This window comes from Schistocerca americana, chromosome 6 (genome assembly GCF_021461395.2).
Source record: "Schistocerca americana isolate TAMUIC-IGC-003095 chromosome 6, iqSchAmer2.1, whole genome shotgun sequence".
Classification (NCBI taxonomy): Eukaryota; Metazoa; Arthropoda; class Insecta; order Orthoptera; family Acrididae; genus Schistocerca; species Schistocerca americana.
The window spans coordinates 322,932,965-322,947,436 of NC_060124.1; the positions used below are offsets into that span (position 1 = coordinate 322,932,965).

The window sequence follows — 14,472 nt, forward strand, 5'->3', positions numbered from 1 at the left end:
GTTGTGGTCTTCAGTCCTGAGACTGGTTTGATGCAGCTCTCCATGCTACTCTATCCAGTGATCATCTCCCAGTACCTAGTGCAACCTACATCCTTCTGAATCTGCTTAGTGTATTCATCTCTTGGTCTCCCTCTATGATTTTTACCCTCCATGCTACCCTCCAATACTAAATTGGTGAGCCTAAATTAAGGGACACAAAAATGGATCAACTGTCATAAAATATTTTAATGTATTTACAAATGTCTTGTGTAATGCATGTAATTTAAATGATGTAATTGTTTATTAAGCTTAGATAAAGTAATACCTGTACTGAAAGTGAGATAGTTGGGTATAAGTTTAGAAAAAAACAGCTTTACCTATACACGACAACACAAAGATCTGTGCACATAACACACACAAATAAGAAACCAAAGATGCACAAATAATGTAATAATACAAATACACCTCTGTATGCATAAATTTATAAAATGAATATTAGATACATTTTGTACACTGCCTTGAATGTGACAGGCCTGATGCTTTGCCGAGCATCAGAGATAGGCTAGCTAGGTGGTGGCATGATCTGTAATACAAATCTGTGTACTTTCCTATTATCTTTTATTTCTCCTGTTTAAATGCAAGAATCTAGTTATTTTAGAAATTTTTTCCAGGTTTATAATGTCTTAACCTCTTCTTTATTTTCCAAAATTCCTGTCTTAGATACATTAATTGTCAATATTAAGATTTGCCATATCTTAATTATTTGAAAGTCTATAAATATGTAAAGCTGCAACATTGTTAAATATTATTAAAAAATAATAAATATCAAATAAGTTTCACATTCTGTACATGTACAGTTTTATATTGTGAAAACTGTACCTGTGTTAGTATCAATGTGACAGGTCATTTGCAAATGGCGCCAAATAAAATAGCCCGCATCTCGTGGTCGTGCGGTAGCGTTCTCGCTTCCCACGCCCGGGTTCCCGGGTTCGATTCCCGGCGGGGTCAGGGATTTTCTCTGCCTCGTGATGGCTGGGTGTTGTGTGCTGTCCTTAGGTTAGTTAGGTTTAAGTAGTTCTAAGTTCTAGGGGACTAATGACCACAGCAGTTGAGTCCCATAGTGCTCAGAGCCATTTGAACCATTTGAACCAAATAAAATAAAAAATATCTCTCTCTCTCTCTCTCTCTCTCTCTCTCTCTCTCTCTCTCTCTCTCTCTCTCTCGTGTGTGTGTGTGTGTGTGTGTGTGTGTGTGTGTGTGTGTGTGTGTGAGATTGTGTGATTGTGTGATTTTGGTATTATTTGTTGCAGGCTGAAAAATGTGAAGCTTGGAAAACCTATTCAGAGTTACAGAAGGGAACTGAAGAGCTTAATGCACAAAATAATCTACTGGCAAGTGAAACAAATGAGCTTTCAGAAAAAATTTCTGAACTGTGTTCAAAACTGGCTCTGACAGTTGAGGAGTGTAATATGTCCAATGAAAAAATGGAGGTAAGGCATGCTGATTCTAATACTTTACATTTTATAGCAGGCATGGATTATAATTTCGTGATAAGTTTACAGTGTAACTATAAAAAAGAGGTTATTTCATGAGGAAATACATTTGTACAGTTGCTTTTTTTTTAAGGGATGGAAGAAACTAGCTTTATTTATATAACATGTCATCATGTTTATTGTATTTTGTTACCTTTTAATTAATAGTGTAGATTTAGATGTAATCCATGACAAGTTATGGATGAAAGAAAAAAGGAAAGGAAGTGACAAACTGTAGAAAACAATGTTGTTGTTGTGGTCTTCAGTCCTGAGACTGGTTTGATGCAGCTCTCCATGCTACTCTATCCTGTGCAAGCTTCTTCATCTCCCAGTACCTACTGCAACCTACATCCTTCTGAATCTGCTTACTGTATTCATCTCTTGGTCTCCCTCTACGATTTTTGCCCTCCACGGTGCCCTCCAATGCTAAATTTGTGATCCCTCGATGCCTCAAAACATGTCCTACCAACCGATCCCTTCTTCTAGTCAAGTTGTGCCACAAACTTCTCTTCTCCCCCACCCTATTCAATACCTCCTCATTAGTTACGTGATCTACCCACCTTATCTTCAGCATTCTTCTGTAGCACCACATTTCGAAAGCTTCTATTCTCTTGTCCAAACTAGTTATCGTCCATGTTTCACTTCCATACAAATACTTTCAGAAACTACTTCCTGACACTTAAATCTATACTCGATGTTAACAAATTTCTCTTCTTGAGAAACGCTTTCCTTGCCATTGCCAGTCTACATTTTATATCCTCTCTACTTCGACCATCATCAGTTATTTTACTCCCTAAATAGCAAAACTCCTTTACTACTTTAAGTGTCTCATTTCCTAATCTAATTCCCTCAGCATCACCCGACTTAATTTGACTACATTCCATTATCCTCGTTTTGCTTTTGTTGATGTTCATCTCATATCCTCCTTTCAAGACACTGTCCATTCCGTTCAACTGCTCTTCCAAGTCCTTTGCTGTCTCTGACAGAATTACAATGTCATCGGCGAACCTCAAAGTTTTTACTTCTTCTCCATGAATATTAATACCTACTCCGAATTTTTCTTTTGTTTCCTTTACTGCTTGCTCAATATACAGATTGAATAACATCGGGGAAAGGCTACAACCCTGTCTCACTCCTTTCCCAACCACTGCTTCCCTTTCATGCCCCCCCGACTCTTATAACTGCCATCTGGTTTCTGTACAAATTGTAAATAGCCTTTCGCTCCCTGTATTTTACCCCTGCCACCTTCAGAATTTGAAAGTGAGTATTCCAGTTAAAATTGTCAAAAGCTTTCTCTAAGTCTACAAATGCTAGAAACGTAGGTTTGCCTTTTCTTAATCTTTCTTCTAAGATAAGTCGTAAGGTCAGTATTGCCTCACGTGTTCCAACATTTCTACGGAATCCAAACTGATCTTCCCCGAGGTCGGCTTCTACCAGTTTTTCCATTTGTCTGTAAAGAATTCGCGTTAGTATTTTGCAGCTATGACTTATTAAACTGATAGTTCGGTAATTTTCACATCTGTCAACACCTGCTTTCTTTGGGATTGGAATTATTATATTCTTCTTGAAGTCTGAGGGTATTTCGCCTGTCTCATACATCGTGCTCACCAGATGGTAGAGTTTTGTCATGACTGGCTCTCCCGAGGCCATCAGTAGTTCTAATGGAATGTTGTCTACTCCCGGGGCCTTGTTTCGACTCAGGTCTTTCAGTGCTCTGTCAAACTCTTCACGCAGTATCTTATCTCCCATTTCGTCTTCATCTACATCCTCTTCCATTTCCATAATATTGTCCTCAAGTACATCGCCCTTGTATAAACCCTCTATATACTCCTTCCACCTTTCTGCCTTCCCTTCTTTGCTTAGAACTGGGTTGCCATCTGAGCTCTTGATATTCATACAAGTGGTTCTCTTCTCTCCAAAGGTCTCTTTAATTTTCCTGTAGGCAGTATCTATCTTACCCCTAGTGAGACAAGCCTCTACATCCTTACATTTGTCCTCTAGCCATCCCTGCTTAGCCATTTTGCACTTCCTGTCGATATCATTTTTGAGACATTTGTATTCCTTTTTGCCTGCTTCATTTACTGCATTTTTATATTTTCTCCTTTCATCAATTAAATTCAATATTTCTTCTGTTACCCAAGGATTTCTATTAGCCCTCGTCTTTTTACCTACTTGATCGTCTGCTGCCTTCACTACTTCATCCCTCAGAGCTACCCATTATTCTTCTACTGTATTTCTTTCCCCCATTCCTGTCAATTGCTCCCTTATGCTCTCCCTGAAACTCTCTACAACCTCTGGTTCTTTCAGTTTATCCAGGTCCCATCTCCTTAAATTCCCACCTTTTTGCAGTTTCTTCAGTTTCAATCTGCAGTTCATAACCAATAGATTGTGGTCAGAATCCACATCTGCCCCAGGAAATGTCTTACATTTTAAAACCTGTTTCCTAAATCTCGTGTCTTACCATTATATAATCTATATGAAACCTGTCAGTATCTCCAGGTTTCTTCCATGTATACAACCTTCATTTTTGATTCTTGAACCAAGTGTTAGCTATGATTAAGTTATGCTCTTTGCAAAATTCTACTAGGCAGCTTCCTCTTTCATTTCTTACCCCCAGTAAATCTCTGTCTTACCATTATATAATCTATCTGATACCTTTTAGTATCTCCAGGCTTCTTCCACGTATACAACCTTCTTTTATGATTCTTGAACCAAGTGTTAGCTATGATTAAGTTATGCTCTGTGCAAAATTCTACAAGGCGGCTTCCTCTCTCATTCCTTCCCCCCCCAATCCATATTCACCTACTATGTTTCCTTCTCTCCCTTTTCCTACTGACGAATTCCAGTCACCCATGACTATTAAATTTTCGTCTCCCTTCACTACCTGAATAATTTCTTTTATCTCGTCATACATTTCATCAATTTCTTCATCATCTGCAGAGCTAGTTGGCATATAAACTTGTACTACTGTAGTAGGCATAGGCTTTGTGTCTATCTTGGCCACAATAATGCGTTCACTATGCTGTTTGTAGTAGCTAACCCGCACTCCTATTTTTTTATTCATTATTAAACCTACTCCTGCATTACCCCTATTTGATTTTGTATTTATAACCCTGTAATCACCTGACCAAAAGTCTTGTTCCTCCTGCCACCGAACTTCACTAATTCCCACTATATCTAACTTTAACCTATCCATTTCCTTTTTAAATTTTCTAACCTGCCTGCCCAATTAAGGGATCTGACATTCCACGCTCCGATCCGTAGAATGCCAGTTTTCTTTCTCCTGATAATGACGTTCTCTTGAGTAGTCCCCGCCCGGAGATCCGATTGGGGGACTATTTTACCTCCGGAATATTTTACCCAAGAGGACGCCATCATCATTTAATCATACAGTAAAGCTGCATGTCCTCGGGAAAAATTACGGCTGTAGTTTCCCCTTGCTTTCAGCCATTCGCAGTACCAGCACAGCAAGGCCGTTTTGGTTAATGTTACAAGGCCAGATCAGTCAATCATCCAGACTGTTGCCCCTGCAACTACTGAAAAGGCTGCTGCCCCTCTTCAGGAACCACATGTTTGTCTGGCCTCTCAACAGATACCCCTCCGTTGTGGTTGCACCTACGGTACGGCGATCTGTATCGCTGAGGCACGCAAGCCTCCCCACCAACGGCAAGGTCCATGGTTCATGGGGGGTAGAAAACAATATGAAAAGGAAATAACTCTGAGTGCAAACGGGAAATATATCGGAGGCATCGAGTTAGAATTATGGGTATTTTGTTGTTAGCCATGCTGATTGTAATTCTCCACACACCTAGTGCATCAAAATACAAAGCAGAAAGTAAGTACAGTAATAATGGTCTTGTAACATATAGAAACTTAACAAATTAGCAGTTGAACCTTAACTGACAAACATGGCACTTCTATCCCGAGAAAGTCTATTAACAACGTTTCAAGAAATGGCTTTAAATGATTGCTCTGGGAAATACTACAAGCCCTACATATTGCTCACATAGGGATTGTGAGAGTAAGATTAGAATAATTACTCACACATGGAGGCATTTCAACAATCATCCTTCCCAGGTTCCATACATGAATGGAACAGGAAGAAACCCTAATAACTGGTACAGTGGGATATACCCTTTGCCATGCACCTCATGGTGTTTTGCGGAGTATAAGTGTAGGTGTAGATGTACATGCACTATCGAGGACGCTACTGCTGTATGGTGCTCCTGTTCATATTCCTCCCAGAAGAAATCCACCATCTTGTCACCTCTGTTTTGGCTGTAGTAGATTAACCCCTAGTTTCATGTTATGTAATGTCATGAGCCAACTCCACATTGTGGTTGTGGAGCCTTGCAGACAGTAGCCCACATCCATATGTAATGCCTATCCTCCCAGATCTCTGTGCTAAGCATGGATTCTTTGTCACTGACTGATGGACCAGTTGCCATGTTGGATTCTCTCAAGAGCCACCTGGCAGTTTTATACCTCTGCTGTCACCTTCATCCCCTCTGTCAGATTCCATTGATGAGATTGTGGGAAGCATCCCTGATGCATTAACCTGTCGCTTAAACTGCCATCCCCTTTCCTATGGGCTCACTCCATCGGCAGCTGGTATCAAAGATTGTAACAGCTATTAAGAATTGCAGAAAGGCTGTGAAAAGTCTCATGTGACATCTTTCACATACCACCCTTATCACATTTTAAGTGACTCTGTACAAGGGCTTGCTACCTAATTAAATGCAGTAAGAACAAATGCTGGGAATGCTGCTTCTCCTTGGGAATATATATCTCCTCATCTGAGGTGTGAGCCAAGCTTTGTTGTATACTGAGCCACCAAAGATCATCAGCTGTTTTGGGTGTTCTCCATCACGGTGATATTTGTTCTGATGCGTCAATTCATGCTGAGCACCTCATAACCCACTTTGCAATGGTGATGTCATCCTCTTCTTGCCTTGTTACCTTTCTCTGGGGCGACAATGGTTCAAATCCGCAGCCAGCCAGCCATCCATATTTAAATTTTCCATGATTTTCCTAAATCGCTCCAGGCAAATGCTGGGTTGGTTCCTTTGATGGAGTACATCAGATTTCTTCCCCTTCTTTGACAATCAGGAGCTTGTATTCAGTCTCTAGTAACCTCGATGTTGATGGGATGTTAAACCCAGTCTTTCTTCCTTCCTTGTTAGCTTTCGAACACACATGACAAATTGAAGACATCCCCATATCTTTTAACCTCCGTAACACTGAATTATATACTGAACCTTTTACCAACCGGGAACTGCTTCAGGCTTATGACTCCCCACATGATACAGCAATAGGCATTGAATGTATACATAATCACATAATTCAACATCAGAATGTTATTCGGACTCATCTACCCAGTCTTCAGCTTTTTTTGGCTAGAAGCATTTTCCTTTGCTGTATTCCTATCTATCTTGCTGTTCGTATAAGAGGTGAAACAGATGACTACTTTGCTCAGAAACTTGACATGGCCACAAATTATGGCTCGAAACATACAATTTCATGTGTACTTAAATGTAATGTGTGGATGAGTAACTCAGAATATATTAGCAACATGTGATAGTGTAAAAACAGTGAAATATGGCACAAATCCTGGATACAATATGGCTGCCCAGCATTAGGAGTACTCTCAGCTCTCCTGACAATGCCGGTATAATTTTTCTTGTTTCAGAGCTACACCAAGCAGATCTTGAGAGATGTAAGCTGCTGTCTACATGGGGGGTCTGAACATGCAGAGTGCAACTATCTGAGATCTTGCCTTACTCTTGGACACTGCCAGCGAGCTGACTCTTGGCGCTGTTTACACGGCATATTTTGCTCCCAAAAGCTGCCTGAGAGAGAAACACTGTCTTTTCTGCGAAAGTTAACACTTGCTTCCCAGCCCATGCCCCTTGGAGTGTGAATCGTACTACTCTACTCCATAGTTACTGAGACATGACCTTGACCCCAATTGGACTATGGTTGACAGGTTTAACAGTCTCCTTGCCGAATTGTGAATCTTACTTCTTCAGTTCTGATACACAATTGCCATACAGCAACTTACTAATCATCTGACTTATCCATTTTTGTGAGAGTAGAAGAGCCTGGGACACTTGCCTTTGGGTTGGATTACCAGTTGGACTGCACAGCAAGACACTCTTCCTGGACCTCTGCCTGTCCCTTTTGGAATGTGTTGCTGATATAGTCCTGAACACTTCCCCTAGTTAGTACCCAGACAACGAAAAAGGAATGATTTATTTCAAGGACCTAAAGTTTCAGTTACCTGATAGATCTTTTGGCTTCTGTTTCTCCTGGTTCTTCAGGAGTGGTATCGTCATTTACACTGATGACTCTAAAACTATGGATGGTACGAGACACACTTCAACAGCTCCCACGAATCCAGATTGTCATTTGCTGTCCAGAATGGTAGCTTTTTTACTGTGAATCTGGTAGCCAATAACAGAGCCCTACATTTTACTATACTGCTAGTAATTGCAAGCCTCTTACTGTGTGGGAATAACAGTAATTGTGTGAGTATAGTATGTAGACATATGGAGACTTAAGGTGGTTTGTGTCGGTTCTCGAGGCATGCTCGGATGGCAGAGGCAGTTATGGTGACAGCTCATGTAAAGCAAGAAATGTGGGTTCAAGTCCCGGTCTGGCACTAATTTTCATTGTGCGTTGCACAGCCAGAATCTGATCGTATTCGCAATTGCAAATACATTTCATGTAGCCCTACATTTTTTTAAACAGATCTTTTACGCAAGTGTTCTAATTTGTAGTGATTGAAAGAGCAGTTGCTGGTCCTTTAATCGATGCTACTCATGCCTCCTTAGGATATCTGCCATTGAGGAGCTTCTCTCTGACCATAGTTGTACTACCTACTCACTTGTCTTTTGTTGGGGCCCAAGCTGTGGATATCCTGGGGAATAAATTGTCTGATTGTTTGGCTAGAGAAGCAATTACCCACACAGTATCCACATTGACAATCCCAGGTGCGTATTTGTTGGTGCAAATTAGACATCTGGTGGGCCACGGTCCCCTCTAATAAACCCTACACTATCAAGGAGACTATGGCAGCATGATGCTCCCTTTTCTTTTCCGCATAGAAGGAATCTACCATCCCATGTCACTTCTGCATTCGTCATACCAGATTAGACCTAAATTTTGTCTGATGTGTTGAGGCTTGCCTAGCATTAGACAGTAGCGCACGTTCTGGTAGTATACCACCTCCTCCTCCTGGCTACCTATGCCAAGCATGGTTTTCCAGATTCTTTGCCTCTAACATTGGTGGATGATATATGGACAGTTAAGATAGTTTTGTTTCCTTTGAGAAACTGGTTATTCACAGAGCTAATATTTTAAACTGCTTTTGGAGTGGAGACATGGTCGTTGGGTTGGAATGTCTTCCATCACATTCTGGGAGAGGGGCCCTCAGTCATACCTCTTGTGCTAGCTGCCATGATTGTCCCTCTTTTATTCTGTTTTAATTACATTTGGTTGTGGGTAACCATTTTTCTGCTTCACCCACTTTTACTTTTTAGGAGTGCTTCTTAAATGAATGTGATATCTTAAGGATTCCTTAACCTCGATACTTGTTGATGTCACAAGAATGGTTCAACAGGGCTTTATGCTTCCTCCAATGGAATGGAATCATTTTTATATTTAGCAATTTACCCATAGGTATCGTGTGGGAGAGACAGGTCTTGTCGCATGCAGAGCTCAGGCCACTTGGCTGGCCTTACTCAGTACTGATATGATTAATTCTCTGTCCAACAAATGTTTATTATGATTGCAGCCTTCTGACTTTTACTGTTGTGAATATTCTATCTAGAAGGCCTATTTTCTTCCACTCTGTCTTAGCTCTTAATGGGTTGTGGGGGAGGGAGGGGATAAGATTTGGGTGGTGTGTACCCCACCACAGATTAGTGCTGGGGAACCCTCATAGACTGGCATATCCATAGACATTTACCTCTCTTTAAATTATTTATCATCTCTGATATCAGTTTTGCATTTAGTATCTCAATGTTACTACTCCTACATACTGTCAGAAGCAAATCAAGTTTGTGGCTGACATCACTAACTCCTGATGGACTGCCTCCTGAACGGGGGACTGATGACTTCACTGTTTATTCCCTTAACCCTGTGGTGCACATGTCAACTTCAGTGAACAGTTTTTAATGTTGCTTCTTTGGCATTCTCAATCAGTCCGGAGGTGAAAGTGTATGCAGTCCATTCCAGTGGATATTCCCTGCTGGTGCTGTGCCCTGGGTGCATTTGCAGCATCACGACTGATAGAAAACACCAAAGAAGTGACTATTAACAACTGTCCACTGCACTGAAAATGTACACCAGAGGGTTAATTCCTACAAACCAACCAACCAATCATAATCAGGGTTATACACGCCAGAACAAGATGAAAGTAATTGTAATTTAATACCTATCCTCTGCTGCCACATTTTTGCTATTATTATTACTAGGTATGAGAGAAAAACATCAAAAATCCTAAAATGATTTAGTAAACGGACCTGGAACATGGGAATCCGTAAAGTCACTAAGAGTTCCTGCCCATGCCAACTTAATTATTCTGTATGCCATATCTAGGACCATTGCTGTAATATTGAGGGGTAGTCATACAGATTTAACTATCACAAAAAAGAAAGTCCCCCCCTCCACAGTACACATCTGCTGTCTGGTACATTCTGTAATCCTTGCTCCACATTACAGTAGAATCCCCACAGAGAAGCCAAAACAAAATGGCACAAACCGTTGATAAAGAGTAAATGGGCTTTGCTGTTTTGTTCCGGCTGTAGCAGAGTGGTATGATTCTTTAGTGTGGGGTTTCACTGTGTATCTGGACTGCATACAAAAAATAATTACATAATATTTATTTATTTCTTAAATAAGGTTTGGACTACTGTTATGCAAAGACCAAACAATGGAAAATCCAGGATGGAATATAATAATAATAATAATAATAATAATAATAATAATAATAATAGCAATATAGTAATAATAATCTTACGCAAAGACCAGTAATTAGGTTCCACAAGAGAATAACTATTGATAGATGCTGTTGTACCTGGTACCCTGCTTAACATTAGAGTTAAGTTCATCGCTTTGATGTGCTGTAAACTCTGTTTATGCAAAGGAAGTACTGGAACAGGAAGATGTTGTAAATATGTAGCCTCTTTCGAGAATACAATAAATATTTCAGTAATTGTTCCCAACAATTGGGTGATCAGATGTAGCAGTATTAAACTCCTTCATTGTCAATACTTAATAGTAGTTTAGACAAGTGCCTCAATAGATCGATGTCTGTATGTAAGTCTTGAAACTGAGCATGTTCCCAAATACAAGTAAGGAAAGTTCTCAGAAATAATAGACTTTCATTGCTTAGTTATTCATCAGTTTGTGACAGATTCCTACTCAACTTGGAACTATTGTCCTTTTGGAGCTAGTATTTTTAAATTATCAATCAAAAATATTCTAGAATATTTAATTGTGGAACAACAGAAAGGTCTGGTCTGTTAGGACAGAGTGAGTTAAATGGAAAGGAACAAGCCATCACATTATCACAAATCTTGTTTAACATAACTGTGTGAAGCCTGATCATGCAATCTTCATCAAATTATCTTTCAGAAAAGAGTCTTAATGATAAACATATTATTTGCCAATTGGAGTCAAACTTATTTTGTCCATCACTGGAGCATTAAAATTCTGTAATTTTCATTAACTTAGGATTAAATATCTATCTGCTTTTTCCATGGGTCCACAAGTATATTTTGATTACTCATTGTTATTTTGACTTGTTTAAGGTAGTGTTAATTGTTCATTATTATAGTGAATTACTTGCTGTAGAGTGACAGCTTTAAGTGCTTTTATACGTAGGGTGAATCACCTAAATCTTACATCGCAAATATTGTGGAAATGGAAAGTGTTATTGACCTGTGGTTTTCACAGAATAAATTGGTAGTCAGGGCTCGTATTGTTGTCCAGTAAACACATTGTAATAAATATGTTTTGTGCAGACACACTTTTTTAAATGTGACAATGCCTATTGACATTAACAAACTAAAGGCAGGGGTAAATTTGAATGTTGGTGGTGTTTGTTGCAGGATTCTAGTGCGAACCATTTATGAGATCGTATTTTGGAAAGTTTCCACACCTACCTATTTTGGTGCCATTCAACCTGCCTAGTTCCTCAACACAAAGTTATCATGTTTACTTACATGTGCTTTTGTGTTCCTTGAGTGCACTGTGACTTGCTAGTCAGTCAATCCAAGCAGTAGGTCCTGAGTGGATGATGAGATTTACAAGTACCAAAAATGATGGCATGTTCATGGTGTGTAGAGTGTGTAGGAAGAATGCAATTTGTTCTTGTATAACGTTTGTCAAGATATCCCAGTAAATGTCAACCATCTCGGCAATTATTCATCAACCTCTTCAACCAGTTACCCGAAAGTGATAGTGTAACATCTAGACGACAACAAAAGGAAATAGTGATGACTGAAGAGGGAGAAATTAATATTCTGCTGCTGTTGCAGTTGATCTGCTCATTAGCTGCTGCACAATTGCCTGAGGAAGTGACATGTCAGACAAGTGTCCTACGCATTCTCCATTGACATAGATTCCATCCCTATCACATCTCTCTTCACCAAGAGCTGCATAGAAACGATTATGAGAATCATGTTACTTTCTGTACATGGGCATTACTCCAGATGTATTGTGTATCTTGTTTAGTGATGAAGCCACATTTATCAGTCGCTGAAACACGCGCTATTGATCTGTTGACGGTCCCAATTGGCTTTGGCCGATGGAACGTCACCGTTCATGGAGTGTAAATGTGTGGTCCTGAGTGGATGATGACGCCTTTATGATGGCTTTATTTTCTGCAAGGCATCTTCAGTGGCCTGAACCACCTTCAAACTGTGGGTGACAACATTGTTTTGTTTACTTCGAATCCAGGCAAACTTCAGCAAAATGTGGAGTAACTGAACAAAGCAAAGTAGGCCCTATTGAGCCAGCACGACGTTTCTGGATGATCTTGGTAGGTCCAGTCCCTGGTACAGAATGAGTAGTTAATGCAGACATCTGACTTCGTATGCATGCGTCAGTAATGACGATGTTCTTCGAAACTCACGAACATTTACAATTCCTTTAAACAGAACGATTTGAAAAGCACATACTATAAACGTTTAAAAAGTCAAAAACATTGTTTACAGCACCATGGAGGCCATATTCATTTCTCTTGCAGTGCAAGCTTCAGGTGATTCACCCTGTATATATTTTTTTAGTGTGAGTAGAATGGAGGTAGAGTAAGAATGTAAAGTACTGGGGACAGCTTCAGTTTAATTTATTAGTCAGTAAGTATTATATCATTTAGGAGTAGGCTTTGCAGTATCATGCTTATAATTCTATTTTATACTGTAGGCTCTTCAGGAAGAAAATCTCATAATGAAAGGTGAGCTTGAAATGCTCAAGGGAAAGGTGGTCAATCATTCTTCAAAAGGAAACTCACTGTTTGCTGAAGTTGAAGTTAGTCGACAGCAATTGAAAAATGAGGCCAAGAAGCAGAAAGAGCAGCTTTTGGCTTTACAGAACACATATTCCCAGACAGTGTTTGAGATTCGGAAACTTATGGTCTGTACTGTTGACATTTCTCAGAATTTACAGCTGTCACAATAAAAAATCATTATCCTTAATTGTTTTTGCTTGAGTGGAATATAGGGCACTTAAGAAATGTTCTCCATTTTTAGAAAGAAAATGCCAAAATGTCTGAAGAACTAGAACATGCCAAAGAACAAAGATCAACGGAAGAATTAAAACTGCAACTCACTACATACAAACAATGCATAAAGGTAATGTAAGTGCTTTCCTTTGTTGCTTTCTAATTAGTAAGACTGGTAAAAATGAAAAACAAATTACTGCAAATAAATGTTTAAATTCCTAAAAATTGTTACGACTGTCCCAGGATCTAGAAGATGCACAAAAAATATGGGATCAGGAAGAAGCTGCTGGACCCATTGTTCGTGGTCAAGATGATGAGACAGGGAAATTTTATGATAATTTACTGAGGGAAGAGAGGTAAGATGCACCACTTATTTAAGAATGAATGTGTGTGTGTGTGTGTGTGTGTGTGTGTGTGTGTGTGTGTGTGTGTGAGAGAGAGAGAGAGAGAGAGAGAGAGAGAGAGAGAGATCAGTTCTCTGGCTCAGAAGCTCAGAAGTAATGCTGTAATTTCAGTACTATATGGCATAGCATTGTGTAATTTAGCTCAAAACCCCTTCTCATCTTTTTTAAAAGATTCATTATTCTGGCTGAAGGCTGTAGGTTAAGATGATTTGGTATTAGTAATGAACTTAAATACCCATGCTTCTCATTTAGCAATTGGGAGAAATCGTACTTTGTGATAGCACCTCAAAAGCAAAAGGAACTAATTAAATACAGAATACAGTAATTCTTTTGAAGATAATTAAGAAGTTTTTGGTTTATATTTGCTAATGGAATACAAGCACATAATCTTACAGGTCATCCTTGTTCATTTCTGAAGAATTCTGTACACACAAGCCCTAATGTCTAGCTCAGTCAAAATTCCAAACAAAAATAAAATTACTGTCTCGAAGACTACTTTTCCACTCAATTACTTTTCAGTTATTCCAAACAAGGAAATAAGAACCACTTCCAGAATTGGTTGTAGCTTACTGATGTTCCCACTAATTGTGCAGAAAAGCTGTAATTCTTCTATACTCAATAAGCATAAATTATTTTCTCTTGGCCAATTAACATTGGTTTCAATTCACTCGAGGCAGAACTGAAAAGTACGGAAGTGACACATTCACATCCTTTAACAATTACCAGATCATAAACATCTACTTTGAATAAGCTCTAAGTGGTAACCGATACAATCTAATAATGCTGTTCCAACAATTACAAGGTTAACAATAAGAAGTGTCCAGTGTTA

General features: G+C 39.3%; 1 protein-coding gene across 2 annotated transcripts in view; it reads left to right on the forward strand.

The window, feature by feature from the left end:
* Positions 1–14,472, forward strand: part of LOC124619507 (protein Spindly-like) — a 107,692-nt gene that overhangs the window by 43,945 nt on the left and 49,275 nt on the right. For both annotated transcript variants that reach the window (XR_006980088.1, XM_047145954.1), the window contains exons 6-9: positions 1,290–1,469; positions 12,942–13,151; positions 13,268–13,369; positions 13,483–13,595. Coding sequence is in view for 1 of the 2 variants with exons in the window: in XM_047145954.1 (XP_047001910.1) it covers positions 1,290–1,469; positions 12,942–13,151; positions 13,268–13,369; positions 13,483–13,595 (605 nt within the window). In the remaining variant the exon portion in view is untranslated. The remainder of the gene's footprint in view (positions 1–1,289; positions 1,470–12,941; positions 13,152–13,267; positions 13,370–13,482; positions 13,596–14,472) is intronic.